Source organism: Syngnathus scovelli, chromosome 1, assembly GCF_024217435.2.
Source record: "Syngnathus scovelli strain Florida chromosome 1, RoL_Ssco_1.2, whole genome shotgun sequence".
NCBI classification, from domain to species: Eukaryota; Metazoa; Chordata; class Actinopteri; order Syngnathiformes; family Syngnathidae; genus Syngnathus; species Syngnathus scovelli.
In genome coordinates, this window is record NC_090847.1 from 27,064,440 (window position 1) to 27,083,712 (window position 19,273).

Below are 19,273 nucleotides of genomic sequence, written 5' to 3' on the forward strand. Positions count from 1 at the left end.
ATGACAATCTCAGTTGGCGATGTATTCACCACGCTTGCCCAGCGTCTGTCGTCAAGCGGAGACGAGCAATTACTGGCCTTTCAGATACGTTAGCATCTGTGTAATATGCAATGAAGTGTATGTGTGTGTGTGTGGTCGAAGTTACTGACACATGTCAACGGTGTTAATTAAAGATCCAAACCACGTGGAGGCAAAAAAGTGAACCGTTTTTATTTCCGTAAAATGCTCCATACAAACAATGCATACACACTAAGTTTCATATTGCTTCGGACATAAGTTTCTTTTCTGCTCGTGAACAACTCTGTAACAAAGTACAACATTTATGAAAATATAAATCTCTAAATAGGTCATCAATCCTGACGATACAAATAATACCATAGAAACATTCATCACCAGTATGTCAACTATGAGTTGCAAACATAGAACTTATTAAAAGTCATTCAAGTTACTTTAACATACAGTTAAAACCATTTACGGGCTTCCATATGGCCACATTCAAATATACGCTTAAATTGGCATTCCAATATATTCGGGCAGGACTCTTTAAAGTTTTTTTTCCTTTTTTTTTTTTTTAAACAGCAACTTTCTTAATTATAAATAAAATTCACAGTCCAACACTGAAAACAATTTGGCAACAATATAATTACATTACAAGCCCCATTAAATAAAATGAGTCAAACTACCATTGGGACTTTGGCAATCACATATTAGAGTATTTTTTTTATTTTTTTATTTTTCAGAAACGCTTGAGGGGAATTATTTTAAAGCTGATCTTGCTACCTTGTTTGAGAGTATCCAAGGGCCATCATCTTAACGGTTGAAAATGAGTAAATGCACTAGAATAGCCCTTAGAGAAGTCTATCATGGTGAGGAGAGTGTGTGGCTTTGCTTCGTACTTGTCACATGTCAACACATCCTCCAACCTGGGCCACAAATTTTGTTGTCACCCAGTGTGCATTTGGTGAGCTCCCAAAAAAAACCCCAAAAAACTGCAGTTGTGCATTTTTTTTTTTTCATATCAACATTGGCCTTATTGGAAGTACACGGTGCAATTCGATATCATAATTGTTCTTCTACAACTACTACAAACACTTAGAGCATCTAGCACATGTGAAATAATCGTTTCATCATCCTGTAGGCAAATCCTGTTTACAAATTGTGTCAACGCACAATGCTAGACCACCTAAAAAAAAAAAACCCACAATAAATCTATGTATTTCTCACAAACCATTGATAAAGTGCTTCCACCTTGTGTCTAAACCGCTACGGTAAATACATATGCACAGACGGGGCCAAAATTGTTTAATCGATGTCCTTTTTCGATTCCCACGCTTGAACTTCACGAGACTCAAAGCAAGTAGACTGATTAAGGCGTGACTTTGTATGGTGCTATGCTACACTGAATGCTCCTTCGTGGCGGCGTTCCTCGTTGCTCGTTCGTCAACATCCCGCCAAGTTTCTTTCGCTGTTGTTTCAAAGAGTAACGCAACCCACGGCTTCCCGTTGTTGGTTTGTTTTTTTTGTGTGTGTGTGTGTATATACTGTAGTGTTTACAAATTCCCTGCATTTTTTTCGTAAATCTTGTAATCTGCACGTAAAGACATTTAGAAATTCCAGGCACTCACTTTGATTGCATTAAGCACAACTGAACATTTTAAAGAGTTGCACAAATTGCAGCAGCCAAAAAAAAAGGAGACGAGTTTTTTTTTTTTCGTACATACCGTCTGATAGAAAGGAAAATCAAAATGGTTTCTTTTCGCGGAACATAAATTGGACGATAAAAGTGGCAAAAATAACCGGAATGACTTTAACGGTGCTCTGTCACGAAAAACATTGAAATCATTTGTTCTTCAAATGCTAAAAGGACACATCATGGCAAACCCGCATCTCATACGATTTGTTTCCTTCTTATTTTATTCCCAGCGTCTGAATGTAAAATAAATTAAAACGGTACGAGATGGGGTAAGATAGTCAGACGCCTGACATTTGCAGCGGAATCACGTGGCTGTAAACAAGAGTCATCGACAACCCTCCAGAGATTGTAAACCCCCGTCACACGTCTTCTCTTCTTTTTCACTGCAGCAGCTCCGTCTTTTTTGTAGGCGTAGTAGACTCACCTTCACCGGAGTCAGACACGTTGATGGGGCTGTCCCTGGAGAAAACCTCCGTCGACTCCCTCCAAATGCAATCGGCGACGGTCTTAAAGGAATGATTGCCACATTTCGGACGGACCTTCTGCGAAGCGTTGTTGACGATCTGCCGGCTGTTGGATGTGGCTATCTTGATCTTAAGGGCGGCGTCTACACGGTCCACCACGGTATATGTGCCGATGCTGCCGTCCTCAAAGCCAATGATGATGTTCAGGGCTCTCTGAGAGAGTGAAAGGAACGTGGGGGTCTTGTATAAGGAGCACGTGCCGATACTCTTTCCGTCGGCAAGTCGCATCACAATCAGGTTGGACACCACGCCGGCGTCGTCGTCCTCGTCGCAGTTACGGAAGCAGACGTAGACGAGGTAACGGCCGTCTCGTGATAACTTCTGACGCCAGATGATACCGGCGGCGTGGACGAGCCTCAGCTTCCCGCTGTGTAGGTCCAGCACGTTAATATTCTCATCACCTTTGGACACGATTCCTTGTTTGCCGTTGGGCGAGATCTGGAAGTCCTCTAGATTTTTTAGAAAGTTGGCGGGTAACTGGACACGCCTGCAAACGGCCTCGTCCGCCACGCTCCAGATGAAGACCGTCTCCGTGGAGGTGATGAACACGACGCAGTCGGGGCAGTCGGGAATGAGTTTGAAGTTGACGATGGTGATGCCGTCGTCGCACACGAACTTCTTGGAGACGCTGCCCGACCACAAGCTAACGGCTAGCAGCTTGTTTTTGGACGTGCCCACCAAGAACGTGTTGGCTGTGGTGATCAGAGCATTCTGGAGAGTGACCAAGATGTTGCACACTTTATGACCTGTAGCTAGTCTCCAAACTCTCGAAGCGTTTTGTTCACAGAGTGACACAACAAACTGGTCGTTGTGGGTGATTAGCAGCTGGGATATTCTCTGCCCATTGATCCGAAAAATGTTCTCCCCGGTGTTGGTTTGCCAGATGTACTGACTGCACTTGTCATCTGAAGTCACCATTAGATCCCCTGAGGAGGTGAGCACGCAGTTCTCAACGATGCCCTCGTGCTTGAAGACCGTTTCTATGAATCCAGTACTGAAGTTCCACTTGTGGACCGCTTCCGAGCCATCCATGGTAAACACGTAATCCTCTCTGCCGGACAACTGCAATGTCTGGATCTTCTTGCCTGTTTTGTCGATATTGGACATTGCGGTGATGATGTCAATGTCCCAGACCGACAGCACTCCACTGCTGGCAACAGAAAGCAGCAAGTTATGGTGGACCGATTTGATGAGTTTAACGATGGCCCCCGATATCTCGATCAGGCTCGCCATGCATTGCCCGCTGTCCCTCCTCCACACAAAAATGGAAGAGGTGTTCTCCATTGAAGCCACGATACTTTGTCCGTTCTTGGAAAGAACTGCAGCGACAAAGCGCTCGCTCCGTTTCGCTTTGAACTTCTCCACCATTTTCCATACCTTGGTATCGAGCACCTCAATACTTGTGGCCTTGCAAAGCAGAATTGAGCGCTGGTCTTCCGAAAGCTCAATGCTCACCACTTCGCTATCATCTCCCCTGCAGTCGTAATCCTCCATCAGACGTGGGTTGGTGATTTCTTTGGTGTTCCATACCGACAGACTCCCCTCATTGTCAATCATCACCATTTGGTTGATTGTGTCGAGGACGAGAATGGACTTAACGAACCCGCCGGAAAACTCCGAGGTAACGGTGGCTAACTTGTCCCCGTTCCCCAGATGGAAGATGGATGCGGTGTTGAGGTACTGTCCGCAGAAGGCATACATTCCATCCGGTGAGCACTGGACACAAGTCACCTCGTACCAGCAATGGAACTGATAAAGAGGCCAGCCGTAAAGTAAGTCAATGACGTTGACGTCTTTACTAGCCTCGAGCCAAGCTAAAGCGTGGTGAGTTGACAAAGTAAAGCCGTTGATAAAGGCCACCCCGCCGGCGATGCCGCCATGTTTCGACCCCTTGATTTCAACTTCTGATAAAAGGCAGGATTTGTGATTATCGTAGATAAGGAGTGTGTTTTTAGTCGTGGCCACGACTAAATACTTCTCGTCGGTGGTTAACCTGATTCCGAGCACCACAGATCTGGCTGTGTCGATCTGCCGTAGAAGTTGCCTGCTCTCAACGTCCCATGTGCTTACAGACCCATCTTCAAGGGCCACAAGGACTATGTTGGGGGCTAGAGTGGGCAAGATCTCGACAATATGCATGTAACTTGAGCTCAAAGGTAGCCTCTCTGGACTGTAAGTGACGTCCATTGAGGAGTGAAGAGGCACAATCGAGCAGTACTTGGGACCGTCCTTGTCGCACTCCAGAAGGAGATGCCTGAGTTTGGGCAGGGAGGTGACAACTGGCAAAAGCCTCTGCTGCAGTTCTGCAGAAAGCGACGCTGGGTTTTTCAATACCTTCACTTTGATGCTACGAAGAGTAGTGGATAGAAATTTCAACTCTTTTTCTTGGGTGTAGCTGTAGGCCAAGTCGATATCGTTTAAAACCTTCTCAAACTGTCCGATCTTGATCATCGTGTACAGCCAGCTAAAGTTCATGATGACACCAAACATGAGGTCATCCGTACGGCCGCTCCGGGTGAGGTGGAACACCAGCTCTGTCATCTTCCTGTGGTTGACAAAAAAAATGTCCGGCTCCAGAAGGTTGCACTGGAAGACCCAAGGCTGCTCAGGAGTTTGTCTGTCGTATGAGTACTTGTCAGATGATGTCTTCTCATGGGATTGTTGGTGGTGGGGATTTTTGTGGTGCGATATATTTTGGGAGGTAAAATGATTGTTGTCGTAAGTGAAGATCTTCTTCCTGCCCCCTGACCACGCCCCCAGGAAGTACTCGGCCAGGAGGCTGTGCATTTGATGGACGTCTTCCTCGTTGCTCAGGTACAACTTCTGGGCAATGAGATGCAGATGGCGGTTGGCCCAGACCATCAGGGTGACGTTACGCACCTGACGCTCCACTAGGTAACCTTCCAGTTCTTCTTTGAGCCGTGCCACCAAGTCGCAAGAAATCCTCAAGGGGTTTTTGAGGTACGATACCACAATGACATCTCCAAGGACTATGTTGTCCAGGGAAAGAATGTCCTCCAGCTCAATCTCAGTTAACCCTGCTTTGGCCATGGTGATGTACCCCAACGCTCGGCAGACGAATCGTTGGCCCAACTTGTTCTCTACGGAATAGAATAACTGTTCTATGCTTTCGTGTACCGTAGAGCACAGGGATTTCTCATCCACGTCTTTGTGGGACCTCCAGTGCACCACCTCTCTGTAGATTAAGTTAACAAACATCGGCAACGTACACTTTGCTAGAGCCTCGTTGACGTAGATTTGTTGGCCCGAGGTGACCTTTCTTTTTACCCCGAGTAATTGTTGCTTTAACGTCTGGCTGCAGACCTTGCGGTCCCTCTGTATCAACTCCACGTAATTGTCCTCGTCATGGATGACATGTCGGAGCTTCTGCAGGATTCCGTGTTTATTGGGCAACGTTGAGACGACAATGCGGACTGTCCGAGGGAGTTGTATGGGAAGCCACCACAGCTTGCGAGCTTCGTCAGCGTCGGACAGCTGCTCCAGGGCATCCAGGATGATGACCAAGGGCCTGTGAAAGGACGATTCTCCAAGCAGGTTGACGAGGAGCTCCCTCATTTCCTGGATTTTGGTAGGCATAAAGTGAATCAAGCAGCGGTAGTTTATTGCAATCTGTTCACAGATGCTCTGAAGAAGGGTGCGCAAATCTGTGGAGGGTTGACTCGAGCCAATGAAACGGACAATAACCACGGGGTCTGTTTCCGGGCCCGTCTCTTTCTGCAGCCACGTGTAGGCCTGAAAGACAGCGTTGAAAGATATTTTAACATTCCCTAGCACCAAATGACACTGAAAACGTCTCACCTGTTTGGCAACTTCAGCAAGTAGCAGTGTCTTTCCCGTGCAGGGTCCCCCGTGCACAACTAGCGGACTCATCCTACTCCCCTTGGATGGCAAAAGGTACTCCTGGACGTAATCCAAGGACTCGGTCTCGTACTCGTGCAGCGCTGCGTAGGCTTTACACAGGGACAGGTGCTGGAGAATCTCATCATACAGCGGGTCAGTCTCCGTGTCAAAGTTCTGCTGGACCGTGGCCTGAATTATATCCACCATGTCCTCGTAGAACTGTTTACATAGTCCCTCCACATAGTGACTCTCCACTTCCTGGGAGTAGCCTAGCTTCATGTCGCAGTGCGTGACCGACGAGTAAACGCGGAGGTTGGACGCGGCCACCACGGTTGGTATGAACTCGTCGCGGACCTTCAGCAAGCGCTCGTACGCTTCCTGGTTTCGCATGATGCGGTCGCCGCTCATCACGATGTCCATGTAGCGGGTCATCTCCGGGAGTTTTGCGAAGCGGTCAAAGTTTGAAATCTTGCGAATGTAGCAAACGCATTTCCTGAGAAAGGCGGGAGTTTGTTTTCCGAGGGCAAAGTCTAATTCGTCTTCCAAGGCTGAAATGAGAAAAAAAAAAAACTTATTCCACGAAGACATACCTCATGGGAATAACCTAAATTAAAACGAGTATTTCCTAAAACCGCCAGTTACGAACCGCTTAAGATGCAGCTTAAGTATACCGCCCGAGATCGTCCGACGTGTCTAACAGAGTTCTTTCAGGAGATAATCTGCAAAGCTTTAGTAACCATTTTCGCCAGCGATTACATTGATCCCTTGAGCCTCATTTAAGAAGAGCCAAAGATGATATCAGTGAATGAAGTGCAAAAGAGCCCGCTGACTGAAATGCTGCCAGTGTCTCCTGTGTAGTTTTCTTCCCACAGTTGCTTCCTAATTAGATGAAAATAAATCATCTTTGGAAAGGAAAAGTTCTCGGAGACGGCACATGAGCCTCCACGGAGAACAATGATTCATAATTAGGATTAAGCTACGTTTTGAAACGAAATTGGAAAGAATCAAACCTGAAACTAACCAGAGCAAAGGAATTTTTTGGCCTGAGTGCTCGGCATTGTCCCCTTTTCTTGAAGCTGCAGAACCGCAGTCCGGAAGATACGCTTGATCTCCTCCGACACTTTCCTCCAGGCCTTGTCATTCTTGGTTTTGGCTGCGCTGCTGGACTCCATCTAAGTCGGATCGCAGGCAAAGGAGAAAGGACAGATTGATTTCATCCTTCAGCCTTGCGTCACGTGCTGAATTCTGAATCTGAAGATTGATTCTAAATGAAGTGCACGTTTGTCTTCTGTGGTCAGCGAACGAGAAGCATTTCTTTCATGAACTTCGTCCGTAGATACAACTCACCAAGTTCTGGTACTTCTTAAGCATTTGGGCTTTGGGTTTGAGGTAGTATGCGGGTGGCACAGAGTTTTCATCCCTGCAGTACCACTCGTCCAAGATGTGTGTGTCCAGCCCGGCCTCCACCGCGGCATCCAAGATCATCTCAAACTCTGCCGATTCCACCTCCCCTGGGACTCGGATGCTGCCGTACTTCTCTCCGACTAAACCCTGAAGGGCGACAAAAGGACAGCAAGAAGGGTCAGCAAGGCAAACAGTCAGTCTGGTTCCGAACATGACAGATGTAGGTCATGTGTAGAAAAGATAGCTCTTGGTCTCCTTTGTGAGGAACATTTGTGTGGGCCCATTAGTTATTCTAATCAGAATCACCACCTCCGTCTTTATCATCATTACACAACATCTCCTCACAATCTCTTTGTGTCATGGAATATTTTTGAGTGGCAGCTTAGTGGGGGATCGGTTTAAATGATTCCCCTCCATGCTTCATCCGACACCTTCAAGGACAACCTGAAAGGAAGCCTTCCACGACACGACCGGTTGATCTTTCCATCCCCGTGTAGCGCCACATTTCTAGCCTCGACACTCCGAGTCAAGGAACTGGAAAACTATGCTGGTCGGCGATGGTGTCTCGGACTGGTTGCCTTGGCGATAGCAGCGGCAAAAGTTCGATTTTTTTTCCGCAGCCCTCCTCTGTGATATTGACATGCGTCCGTGTCGTTTCAAAGGAATTAATCCAGAGTCGAAAAAGGCTAAAGATGAGACAAACAGGCAGGATTTTTTTATCTTCTTTATGAGGCTTCAGGTGAAAGCAGTTTAAAAAAAAACAATGGCTTGTCCCATCAATCAGCAAAATAGTCTTTATTGATCTGCTACACGGTCTTGAGTTTCGACTGATGCCCACTCAAGCTTCCGGGACAAGGCGATCATATTAGCCTTACATCATGCTAACATAATAGGGGGGGGGTGAAAGCTAAAAAAAAAAATCGTTACTTTATCCCCTACGATCTTCTTTCACTGGTAGGTGGGAGAAAGAGCAGAAAGTGGAAGCGGTGAAGCTGAGACGCGTCCTTGAGGCGTTTATCGAGCATTTTATTTTTACACTGGGGAATTTGAGACCTTAGGAGGGCTGAAGAAGCGAGAAGAAGAAGAAAAGACAGTTGTGCCTCATTGTCATGCTTCCCATCACCATGCCAACGCTTGCAATCACCATGGAAACCTTCTTTATTGACAGATTAGACAAAAAAAAACCTCGTCCAGGTGTGTCACGTGCCTGAGAGGGGAGCCTTGATGTCCAGCTCATGGAGCACGACTAAAGCCTCACATGCACTTTGTAATTTCAATTGAGGAACCTTCTCAGGATTCTGTATCGTTCATTTATCAAACAGAAAATCAAGACGTGATTTACATATTAATGGATTTTCTACGATATATAAAAAAAAAAAACAAGCTCAAGATAACTATAACACAAAAAGCTGGTATTTGAGCAGGGGTGTGTAGACTTTTTATATCTATTTTGCTTGCGGTCATCTCGACTGCGGTTTGACGATGCTCAGGGTCAATCACGGTGAAGGTGTCGAACTTACAGGCTACCGACGTGAACGTAATCGGCGAGGCTTGAGCGCGAAAGTCGAGACGGCGGCGCTTCTTTTCAAATCGACATTTAGCCTGACGGCGCTCGGCTTGTATTACCTGCAGTGTCGCCGCCATTCGGCGCGGCTTTGAAGCGAACAATGACAAAGGTGTCTTTATCACGGAGACCTTTTTGAGAATTATGAGGTTATTAACTTGTTCGATACGGCCGAGGTTAGCTGGGAAATCCGTGATTGTTTAACGTACGGCAATTGTTAGCGCAACGGTTATGCAACTCTTGAATAAAAGACGATTGGAAATGTATATACGTATATATATATATATATATATATATATATATATATATATATATATATATATATATATATATATATTTATATATATAAAATATATAATATATATATATAGATATAGATATATACATATACATATATATAATGTATACACACACACACACACACACACACACACACACACACACACACACACACACACACACACACACAAAAACCGATTTAAATTAAGTCACCATGTTGGGAGCATCTCATGACATTGTGCAATTGAATGTCATGACGCAATTAAAGTCTCCAAATAGAAACAAAACTCACTTAGAGGAAGGAGATTATGTTCTCAAGAGTGCTAGGATACTGTCCTACCCATAATGCATCACCTCTCCATCTCACCTCCAGAAAAAGATCTGTTCTATTTGAATAATTCAGCATCCATTACTCTACCTGTCATCTCTACCCTTCTCCCCCCCCCACCCTCGCCCCCCTTTGGCCCTTTCCCAGACCCTAAAATTGCACGACTCGTTTGTCTTAGGAAAAGTGTCATTTTTTTTTCGCTCGCGCTACTCACCACGAAGCACGGTCCCGCTGACGTCTTCAGACATTCCTCCAGGAGCTTCATCCTGAGTCGCTGCAGCTCTGGACTGTCCCATTCCTCCGGATCCACGCCCCAGTAGAGGTCCACCACCTGAGTTACCACCCCCCAAAATAAATAAATAAATCAGCCGATGATTGATAGATTGCCAAGCGGGCTCGTCTCCGACGCCGCGGCAGCCCCGAGCAGATTACAGATCGATCTGGAGGAAGCTCACAGCTTGCCACATCAGTCACGGCGTATCAGTGTCACTTATCTAGTTCCCGCGATGGGCCGCGTGCCGACGAGCCGCGGCCGGGGGAAGGAAATGGAACGAGTTTATGACGGGTGTCCGCCGGGTTCTAGCAGGTGACTGCGAGGCCGCGTTGTAATCAGGAGCTAAATTAATAGTCGTATCTATTCGGCGAGCGTCCGTGTGTGTGCGAGCGAGGGAGGGAGGGCGAGAGAATAGGCTGATTAAATTTGCCCCGTGATCGTTGCTCTTCATTGCGGGACGGAGGAATGGATGGATGGATGGATGGATGGATGGATGGATGGATGGATGGATGGATGGATGGATGGATGGATGGATGGATGGATGGATGGATGGATGGATGGATGGATGGATGGATGGATGGATGGATGGATGGATGGATGGATGGATGGATGGATGGATGGGCAGTTCAGAAGCCAGGCAGCAATCCAAGTTAAGCAAGGAAGCATAAACGAGGCTAAGAAGAAATTTATCTGAAGTGTTTTTTTTTAAATAGAGAGGGTGAGACAGGATTTGGCACCCCCCCATCTCTCTTTTTTTTTTTCCCTTCATGCCAATTTGCCAATCCTCTCCGATTGATAGCACTCTCCCACTCCTGCCCTCAACTGCAGTTTGCTTTGCGTAAGAGCTGAAGCAGCTTCTGCTAAGCGGCTTTTTAACGCCCTTGAAGGAGTTTGCCTCCGGCAGGTCAAATGTAGAAAAAGTTTTCTTTTTTTTTTCCACCCCCCCAGTGTATTGATTGTTAGACTGTTAAACATCAGGATAATGCCCGTGAAGCCCCGAGAAGAAAGGTCACGAAATCGGCCGTGAGGCAGAAATCCCCGTCTGCGAGTATAAAAAAAATTCCAGGCAAAAAAAAAAATTGCCAACTTTGAGATCTTATAAGCTCCTTTTTGCGATAGAAATCCAGTCACTGTTTTTTACAAATTGCAGAGAGGCCTCCATTTGCCAATAAATCAAGTAGAAGAAGGCAAAATGCATTTCCGGGACTTCTTAGTGGCTTAGTTTGGGAGTTATAAATGGGTCCAGCGCCCCGTGGCCCCCCCACGCTACTGCCGCCTCTGCATGGCAACCGGGACGCAGCCTTTTGCCCCTAAGGCGGATCGCCGTGCCTACCTTTTGGCCTCGTCTTCCTCATCCCGCCCCGTCCACACAAAGCAATGAATTTCCGGGAGTAAAAGTGAGTCAAGTGGCGAGGGAGCGACGAGACTGGGATTTCATCAGCCCCGGCATATGTGTGTCAGTGTGTGCCGCCGGGAGGAGACTGAATTGCGGATTGTGCGCGTGCACATGTTGTCGCCGTGGCACGTGAATATGAAATCAAAGCGAAAAAAGATGACCGGCAATTTGACTCCCGCCGCGACAATGATTCATAATCCAGCTCTAGTAAACCGGTCCCCACCGAGGCGCCAACGTGACACGGGTGAGGAAGGGGGGAGGGGTTGTGAGTACTCGCGGCTTTTCTGCATAAATCATTTCACGCTCATGCGTCATGACAGCAAGCTGAATCACCAGACGTGCACATAGCCGCACATCGTCGAGCCAAAAAGTGTCTTTGCGCATTTCGCTTCCCCAGCCGTCACGGCGCGCCTCCACGTCACGCACGCTCGCAACTCTGACCATCTCGCGATGTCATGCCGAGTGACACGTGTGACTTTTCCGTGCTGTTTCCATGCGTCCTTGGGCGAGAGTGTTAAATCCCGTCCACGCTTCCCCGCGGAAAAACAGACTGTTGAATTGTTTGAGGGTGTAGTTGTGAACAAATTGCGGCCAAACTGATTTGCTGCTTCTAAAAAAAAAAACGACAATTCTTTAAATGCAGTCGAATTGCAATCCTGCATAAAATCGAGATGAACAAATCGCTCCTCGCTTTTCCAAGAATTATCTGAAGGCCAAATCTCCCGCTGGCTCGAGGGCTCTCCCGGATTTGTCCGACAAACTCCGATAGCGATCTCGACGTGCACGTCGATGCCGATTTGCAATGCAGATGTACCGCGGAGGGAGGCCGACGACAACACGGAAAAGCCCTCACGTCACCGCGCCAGACGCCTTATCTCTTCCGGCCTTCTGTCCTCCGACGTCGGGGGTCCTTTAAGGTCCCGAGTGCTTCACGTGCAATCTGACAAATCCCGATAAATGCGACTAACCTGGAATTCAATGCCGTAATTCTCCCTGCAGAAGTCACGTAGTTTGGGGTAGACGTGCTCTTTCAGCGCGTTCCTTTCTGCTTCTGTGTCTGAAAGCAAAGGGGAGATAGAGGCTTCTATTTTTGTGACCGCCGCAAATCCACTGCAGTGTAAATTTGCTGTCAAAATGGGTGTTGGTAATTCAGTGACCAGCGCAAACCATTCAATGTTTCACACCGACGACGACAATCGTGACGATGATCGATTGCCGTCAATGCTTTAAATTCAGAAGTAAAAGCGATGACATAATATACTGTATACTCTTCGTAGACACAAACACGGCCATTACTAAATACTGCGACTATTAAATCGTGTGCACTGGAAATAGTTAGTGAATTTTGTAAAATTGTTACTCTGATGATCTTTGTAAATACGATTTTGCTGTCAAAAGCACATTTTGAAAAAAAGCACTGTTCAGGCATCACTAAGACAAGTCGTTGTGCAAAAAAACGTATTTTTCGGTCCTAAATATTGAATTAGGGTGAAACTAACCCATTTATGATCTTCTCTATGGCTGATTACTAAAATATTGATCAAGGTAGAATCTTTTTTTTTTTTGTAACGAAAGAATAAAGGCTAGTCTTTCATTTATTTACGTCGGCATTGAATAAGGGGCTGTCTGCGCCGTTGTGGGTGTGAAAACAGCCGAGATCATTCGCTGCTAGTCACTGCAATCCATCCATAAGCAGAAATGTTGCTAGCTCTCAGACAACATTAAATACAGCGTGACCTGATTGTAACCGCTAGTGACTTAAATATGTCCGCAGACAATATTTGACATTGTGTCCCACTTTTTTGTTTTTTCCTGCTCTCTGTGTGCAAAATGTGGGCTAATGTGCCAAAATGCTAAGCTAGGCTAGCTGCCACCAGGCTCCGATCATGTCGGAACGGCTGAATTGTTGTTGTGTCCCACTTTTCTCCCCTCTCTGTTTTTCCGCCTCTCCAAACGCTCTACCGTAATCGATTCAGACAAGCCCCGGTCTCTTTCCCTGGAGGGCGCAGATGGACAGTTCAAACAAAACATGGCCGACAGGGAGACCTGCACGGAACGCCCCTCGTAGAACGAGCGGGGCCAAGCCGGCAAATTTAGTCTGACGTATTTTTCCACTCGTCTATCTTTAGCGAAGCTCGGGGCTCGGTCCGGACATGCGTCTGCCCGCAGCTGGCCGGCGAAATGTCACATTGAAGCTCGCCGATAATGTGCAGTAAGTGGCGACATCGGCGCATCTCGTTCCATCGCGGCAACACTGCGAGGAATCATAAACATCTTCATCATTGGGTGTTTGAAAGCTTTCAGATTAAACTGTCTGAGGGTGAGTTATGGTCACCTGATGTACGGCGCGCTTGAAATTCAAAACACGGCGATGATGCGAGACAAAAACGAGCTTTGCCAAGTGACAGGTTAGTCAGCTTGACAAAACATGGACAACTTGAGAAACGATTAATTCGATGGGGGACTCGTAAATCAAAGTAACAACAGCTCCAGTTCATTAAACCGGTCAAGACATTTTTAGAGCCAAATCAAGTTTTCGATATATTATATTTGCGCTTGGAAATTCAAATTCAGAAATAATTGCATTCAGATCCGGTGTGCCTCAAGGGTCCGTGCTTGGCCCCATACTTTTATTAATTGAAATGCCTTTTTGTTGAGCTCTTTAACGATACAATCAACATTTTTCGCAAACGTCAAAATACCAATAAATTGTAATTTACTAAAATCATATTGCGCAATCTTTTCAAATCCAAGCGTCCAGACCGTCACTATCCTCCAGTGTGGAGGCTCTGCAGTGATGCAAACACAAAGCCAGTGAGCAAATCAATAGAAGATGACCCGGAGAGGATGCCGAAGGCGGAGCGAGGAGGCGCCGACCGGCCATCCGTGAAGGCCAGACAGATGTTTGCTGCGTCTCCAGAGTCCCTGCAGGTTATCTGACGACCGTATAGCGACTCTGGAGCCGATCTGCTGCGCTCGCCTGTTGAGTTGAGGCGATCGGAACACCGCTTGCTGTATGTGTAGTAAAGCGGACGGGGGAACTCCCCCCCTTTGCTCCTACGACCGTATTTGTAAGTGAGCGCTGGAGCCAATGTCAGTCTGGCTAACATCTGTGCTAGCAGCTGTTGAGTGCTAAAAACGTTATGTGGAAATTGAATGCCCTGTTCATGATATTAACAAGAGGCTCGTTTGAACTCTTTCGGCGTTTGATGACCTCTGTGTCGCATGTTGCAAATGGTGAGTTCTCAATTGGATTTCATCTCTTGGGTGTGCAACCTTCTATTTTGTGTTGTTGCTTGTTTTGGACCAATCGGATTTCAGGAAATGATTTCAGGTCTGGTTTGGTAACATTGCGTTTTCTTTTCAGAAGAAAATTTGTAGATTTTACACAGATGTGTTCGGCTGGATTGGATCGATAGATATTTTGCGTTTGATGCAAAAGTGGTGATCGGACGTAATCTTATAATTTGACGATCGATCAATGACATCATTGATGGCAGCCGCAAAAAAGACATTATAGCAAATACTATCTTGTTCACTCCAGGGTTGTTCTGAGATGGCTTCGGAAATAATTCAAGCATTTACGGTCGTATATTTTTCTCCAATATTTTTAAATCACGTTTTTTTTTTTGGGCAGAAAGCCACACCCCTGACATTTTCCACATATTGAATAATTATCAGTGTTTTTTGGTGAATTACAGTTTTTTGATCCCACTCCATTTTAAGTGGGCATATTTTGCATATTCATGGGCCGGGTTGATCCCAGTCCGCTGTGAATACTGTACTATGTTGGACATTATAAATCGCTGATCATCTATCATTTTGTTTTTAACTTGCTGATTGGTGATCGGCTTCAAAATCCTGATTGCGTAAAGCCAAAGATGAGTACTCTTTGTAACCACAGCGATACTGATAACTTGGTAACCCATTTCTTGGTTGCTTCAATTCATCAGTGTGTGTAGTTTATACCCCTTTTGGATTAATTTTTTTACCCAACGTGCTGGGCGAGGTCAAATCCGGAACCCACTGTGCTGGATATAAATAAATAACCCAGCAACTGAGCCCATTTTGGATCCAGTGCTGGGTTAGATATTTCACCCAATCTAGGTTACTTTCAGTTTTCAGAATCTAATATTGATATTGCTGCTTATGATGATAAGAAGGTCTAGATATGAATTTGTAGCCACTGCGTTGAGGTGCTTAGAGTGCTCCGAGCTGAGGTCACCAGTTTCAAAAGGGTTGATAGCTACCGTCAGGGTTGGCGCAGATGAAGACACGCACGCTGCGGCCGCTGGGAACGTGGTGCGGCGGCAGGGCCAGGACGTTGCCGCTGATGGCCGCCCTGCGCAGCGCCGACTCCCGCGGGCAAGGCTGCCGGCTGCCCACTCCCGACGGCCACATGGGGGGCGACTTCCAGCGTGGCTGCGCAGAAACACACACGCGCGCGCGTTTTAGTGCGCGACATGCCTGGCTAATCCGATGAACTAACTTTAAGAAAAAAAAATCAAATTGACGTGGAGATGGCAGTGGGAGAATTACATGCAAACGAGACGTTTTAATGAGGCATGGGTGGGATAATGAGAAATTAAGATACGGCCACGGTGCATGCGTAACGCGTGTGCACATCCATGGACGCATGCATTGACCACAAAAAAAAAAAAAAATGCTGCGGAACGACACACAACTGAAAGGGACGAACAAGGCAAGCATCGGCCGTTTTCGCACACCCTAGAGAGGATGCTTGCAAAGCCGAATAACCACCGTGGGTGCTTATTCCGCCGGGAACAGGTGCAGACAAGTCGCCGGTTGTCCAAGAGTTGCTCAATCCGGCAATGTTTGTGTAGGAAAAAAAAAAAAGAGAGGGAACAAAAGGAGGAAAAGTTGTCGGTTCAACTCAACATGAAATCCCCCGAAAAGGGACAACTAAAAGCAGCGAGGCGTCGCATCCAGGGACGACAAGTGATGCTGGAGACAGGCTCAATAACGGTCTTGGTGCTCACATTCATCCGCTTCATTTCGCCGCTTCCGGTTAGATCCGAGCGTCGAGGGCGACAAGAGCACGACAAAAACGCCCATCAGGGTGGTCGTGGGACGGGAAGACGGTCGGCGCTCGCTGGGCTGCACCCCGCCGCATCCTGCTGCCTCTGCGAGCCGACGGAGCTCTGGCAGCCGCTGAGAGAAACGTCAGCTCGTACAAAATAAAAGCGGAAGTGCGGTGGCTTTTCAAAATAAAGTTCGTTTCGCTTTGCTGGGAGCGCTCCTCGAGGGCTGCGCCGACAGATCAGGCAACAAACAGTGTGCTTTTGTATTTCAACTTAATGTACACGAAAAGCATCCATTTATTTGCTAGGGAAATCTTAATGATCGTGATTGTAAGTATAGTGTTGCTATCTTACTTTGAAAACTAAAGATAGGTTGTGATCAAACTTTGATTTGGTTGTCAAACTTGATATAGGAACACTCAATTTGATTACCCAACTATTTAAAATCAGTGGCGGGCAGAGCATTTGGTACTTGGTACCACCTGTATTATGTTGCAACTCTAGAAGCTGTCAATGCGGAACAATAAATAAATAAATGCTGGATAACAGAATAAAACATCATTTGGAACCGTTCACAATATTATTTATTTCATAATACGACAAAAGCAAATTGATTGACGCTGACCAGTATGAAATGCAGATTGATAATGAAATATTGATACCCTTGATGGAAATATCGATAATTTTGAGGCAATGTATGACAAACGATTTTGATCATGCCCAGAGAAATATAAAATGCTACAAAATAAAAGCTAACCAAATAATATATTGACACTAATGTAGTAGGCTTGGTAAACTAAGCTAGGCTCTTGTAGCGACCGCGTGGTGGCATGATGGCTAGCTTAACTTACCTTCTCTAAATTTTGGCTTTCGTTATCAGTATTTTTACCATCGCAATGTTGCTACCAACATCAGCACAACGCAATTCCGAAATTATATTCACTCGCAAAGAAACATAAGAAACCTAAACATTAATTTCAGTCCGTACTTTGGCACGCAAATAATTTTTTAGCCATACAAAGTCCTCTCACACAGCAACAGCCGAGCACATTTTTTTTTTGCTTTGCTCTGGATCAGGCACAAAAAAAAAAAAACCACTGGTGTATTAATCCATCTTTCCTCCGCCTATGTTTACATTCACATGTCCGATAACGAGGCAAAACCCAGGGGACATTTTAACGCAATGAAAGCCAGCGGGCATCGCTAGCTATCAGATGGGCGGAACCGCACTTGAGGAGAAGCAGACAACTTGAAACTCTACCTCCCCTCCGTCTCCTTTGCGGCCAGACAGAAGCCCGTCAAAATGATTTTGTGGCTATTTCGGGCGGCAAGGAGCTCTTTTCATCGCCGCCCAATTAGCACTTTTTGTCTGAGCTCCCGCTGTGACCTTTGCCGCTAATTGATTTGCGGAGGAAGCGGCGTAACGCTCCGCTGTACACACCTCTTCGTTCTCATTGCCTGGAAACTTGACGCTACTTGATTTCACTCGTGAGTCATTGTATAACAGTGATCAGTCGTGTAAAAATGCACTTGTCGCTCTCTCCACAAATTAAAGTGTCGGGTTGCCAAGTAGAAGTCTGACAGTAATGGCCACATGCTGGCCTTTCCCGTTACACGTCTCAGCTCACTGCCATGTAATTCCCCTCCGAACCATCAGGTGGCAGAAGTCAGTCATTCGAAACAAGGTCATTAGAAGCTTTAAATTCGGGCCACGTGACGAAAATTGCTAATTCAAATCTAGCAAGCGAGCGTGCTGCCGCCATCTTGTATAGAAGTGAGACTGTAAAAAAAAAAAAAATCTTGAGATTTAAACATTCAACAAGAAAAGCAGAAACACACTCACGAACATGGTGGAAACGTCGAGAAGTGTGGAGAACGCTGACGTCTTGCTTCCCAAGGAGTTGACAGAAAGAACAAACAGGTTGACAGGGCAAGGCTCGTCACCTATCGTAACCCTCACGTCAACGCCATGTGCGGCGTACTGGCTGTGTTGTCATCTTGTGGCATCACGACACTGTCAGGCCGAGAAATCCGAGTCTCCATCCAGCGGTGATAGGTCAAGTGTTGGACGGGTGATTGATGGCAGTGGAGTCCTGCTTTTCAGTTGCTGCTCAGTCCTGGAAAGCAAAAAGTCAGCGATATTCAACTTTGGGGTGAAGTTTTAGGACGAGACTATAATTTAATGGAGCCTTTACAGGTGAGCTCGGTTCTTGTCCTCTAACAAGCTGCTGGATGTCAGATTTAACAACAGGGGTTTGATCCCTGGTTCAACGACCTTGGCAGCAGCTAAAAATGGCTCACCAGTACCTTGCCATTGCGAATCTTCAAACAGGTTGTTAGATAAGTGAAGTTGCCACTCAACAGAGACTGGAAGAGTCTCTGAAAGGCAAAAAGGCGTACACGTCAAGTCACGGTTTTGCAGATCAGTTCCTAGGTTCTGACCTTTGTGACTCGGACTTGACTTGGACTCGGACCTTTGTGGCCTCTGACTTGACTTGGACTCAGACCTTTGTGGACTTTGCAGATCAGTTCCTCGTTCTGACTTTTAGGACTTGGACTTTACTTGGAGTCAGACCTTTGTGGCCTCTGACTTGACTTGGACTCAAAACTTTGCGGACTCTGACTTAACTTAGACCTTTGTGACTCGGACTTGACCTGGATTCACACCTTTGAGACTCGGACTTGTCTTGGACTCCCACCTTTGTGGACACTGACCTGACTTGGACTCAGACCTTTGTGATTCAGACTTCACTAAGAGTCGGACCTTTGTGGACTCTAACTTAACTTGGACTTGACCTGGATTCACACCTTTGAGACTCTAACTTGACTTGGACTCAAACCTTTGTGTACACTGACTTGGACTCAGACCTTTGTGATTTGGACTTCACTCAGACTCTGAACTTTGTGG

General features: G+C 46.3%; 1 protein-coding gene across 2 annotated transcripts; it reads right to left on the bottom strand.

Annotated features, from left to right (window-relative positions):
- Positions 1-185: 185 nt before the first annotated feature.
- Positions 186-16,498, bottom strand: LOC125984010 (NACHT and WD repeat domain-containing protein 2). Of its 2 annotated transcripts, none has more exons than XM_049745783.2 (8): positions 16,324-16,498; positions 15,574-15,745; positions 12,292-12,380; positions 9,868-9,984; positions 7,426-7,629; positions 7,100-7,250; positions 6,037-6,626; positions 186-5,970 (listed from the first exon to the last, which is right to left on the bottom strand). In XM_049745783.2, the coding sequence occupies exons 1-8, from the start codon at positions 16,336-16,338 to the stop codon at positions 2,074-2,076; spliced, it is 5,235 nt and encodes a 1,744-aa protein (XP_049601740.1). In that variant the 5' UTR covers positions 16,339-16,498; the 3' UTR covers positions 186-2,073. The 2 variants fall into 2 exon arrangements, with proteins under 2 accessions (XP_049601740.1, XP_049601748.1); XM_049745791.2 differs by lacking the exon at positions 16,324-16,498 and adding an exon at positions 16,051-16,305.
- Positions 16,499-19,273: the final 2,775 nt, after the last annotated feature.

Excerpts from the sequence above, each read along its gene's own strand:
- LOC125984010 (XM_049745783.2), bottom strand. Across the intron at positions 7,251-7,425 it reads TTAAGAAGTACCAGAACTTG|ATGGAGTCCAGCAGCGCAGC; the intron begins GTGAGTTGTATC and ends GATCCGACTTAG. Across the intron at positions 5,971-6,036 it reads TTGCTGAAGTTGCCAAACAG|GCCTACACGTGGCTGCAGAA; the intron begins GTGAGACGTTTT and ends GCTGTCTTTCAG.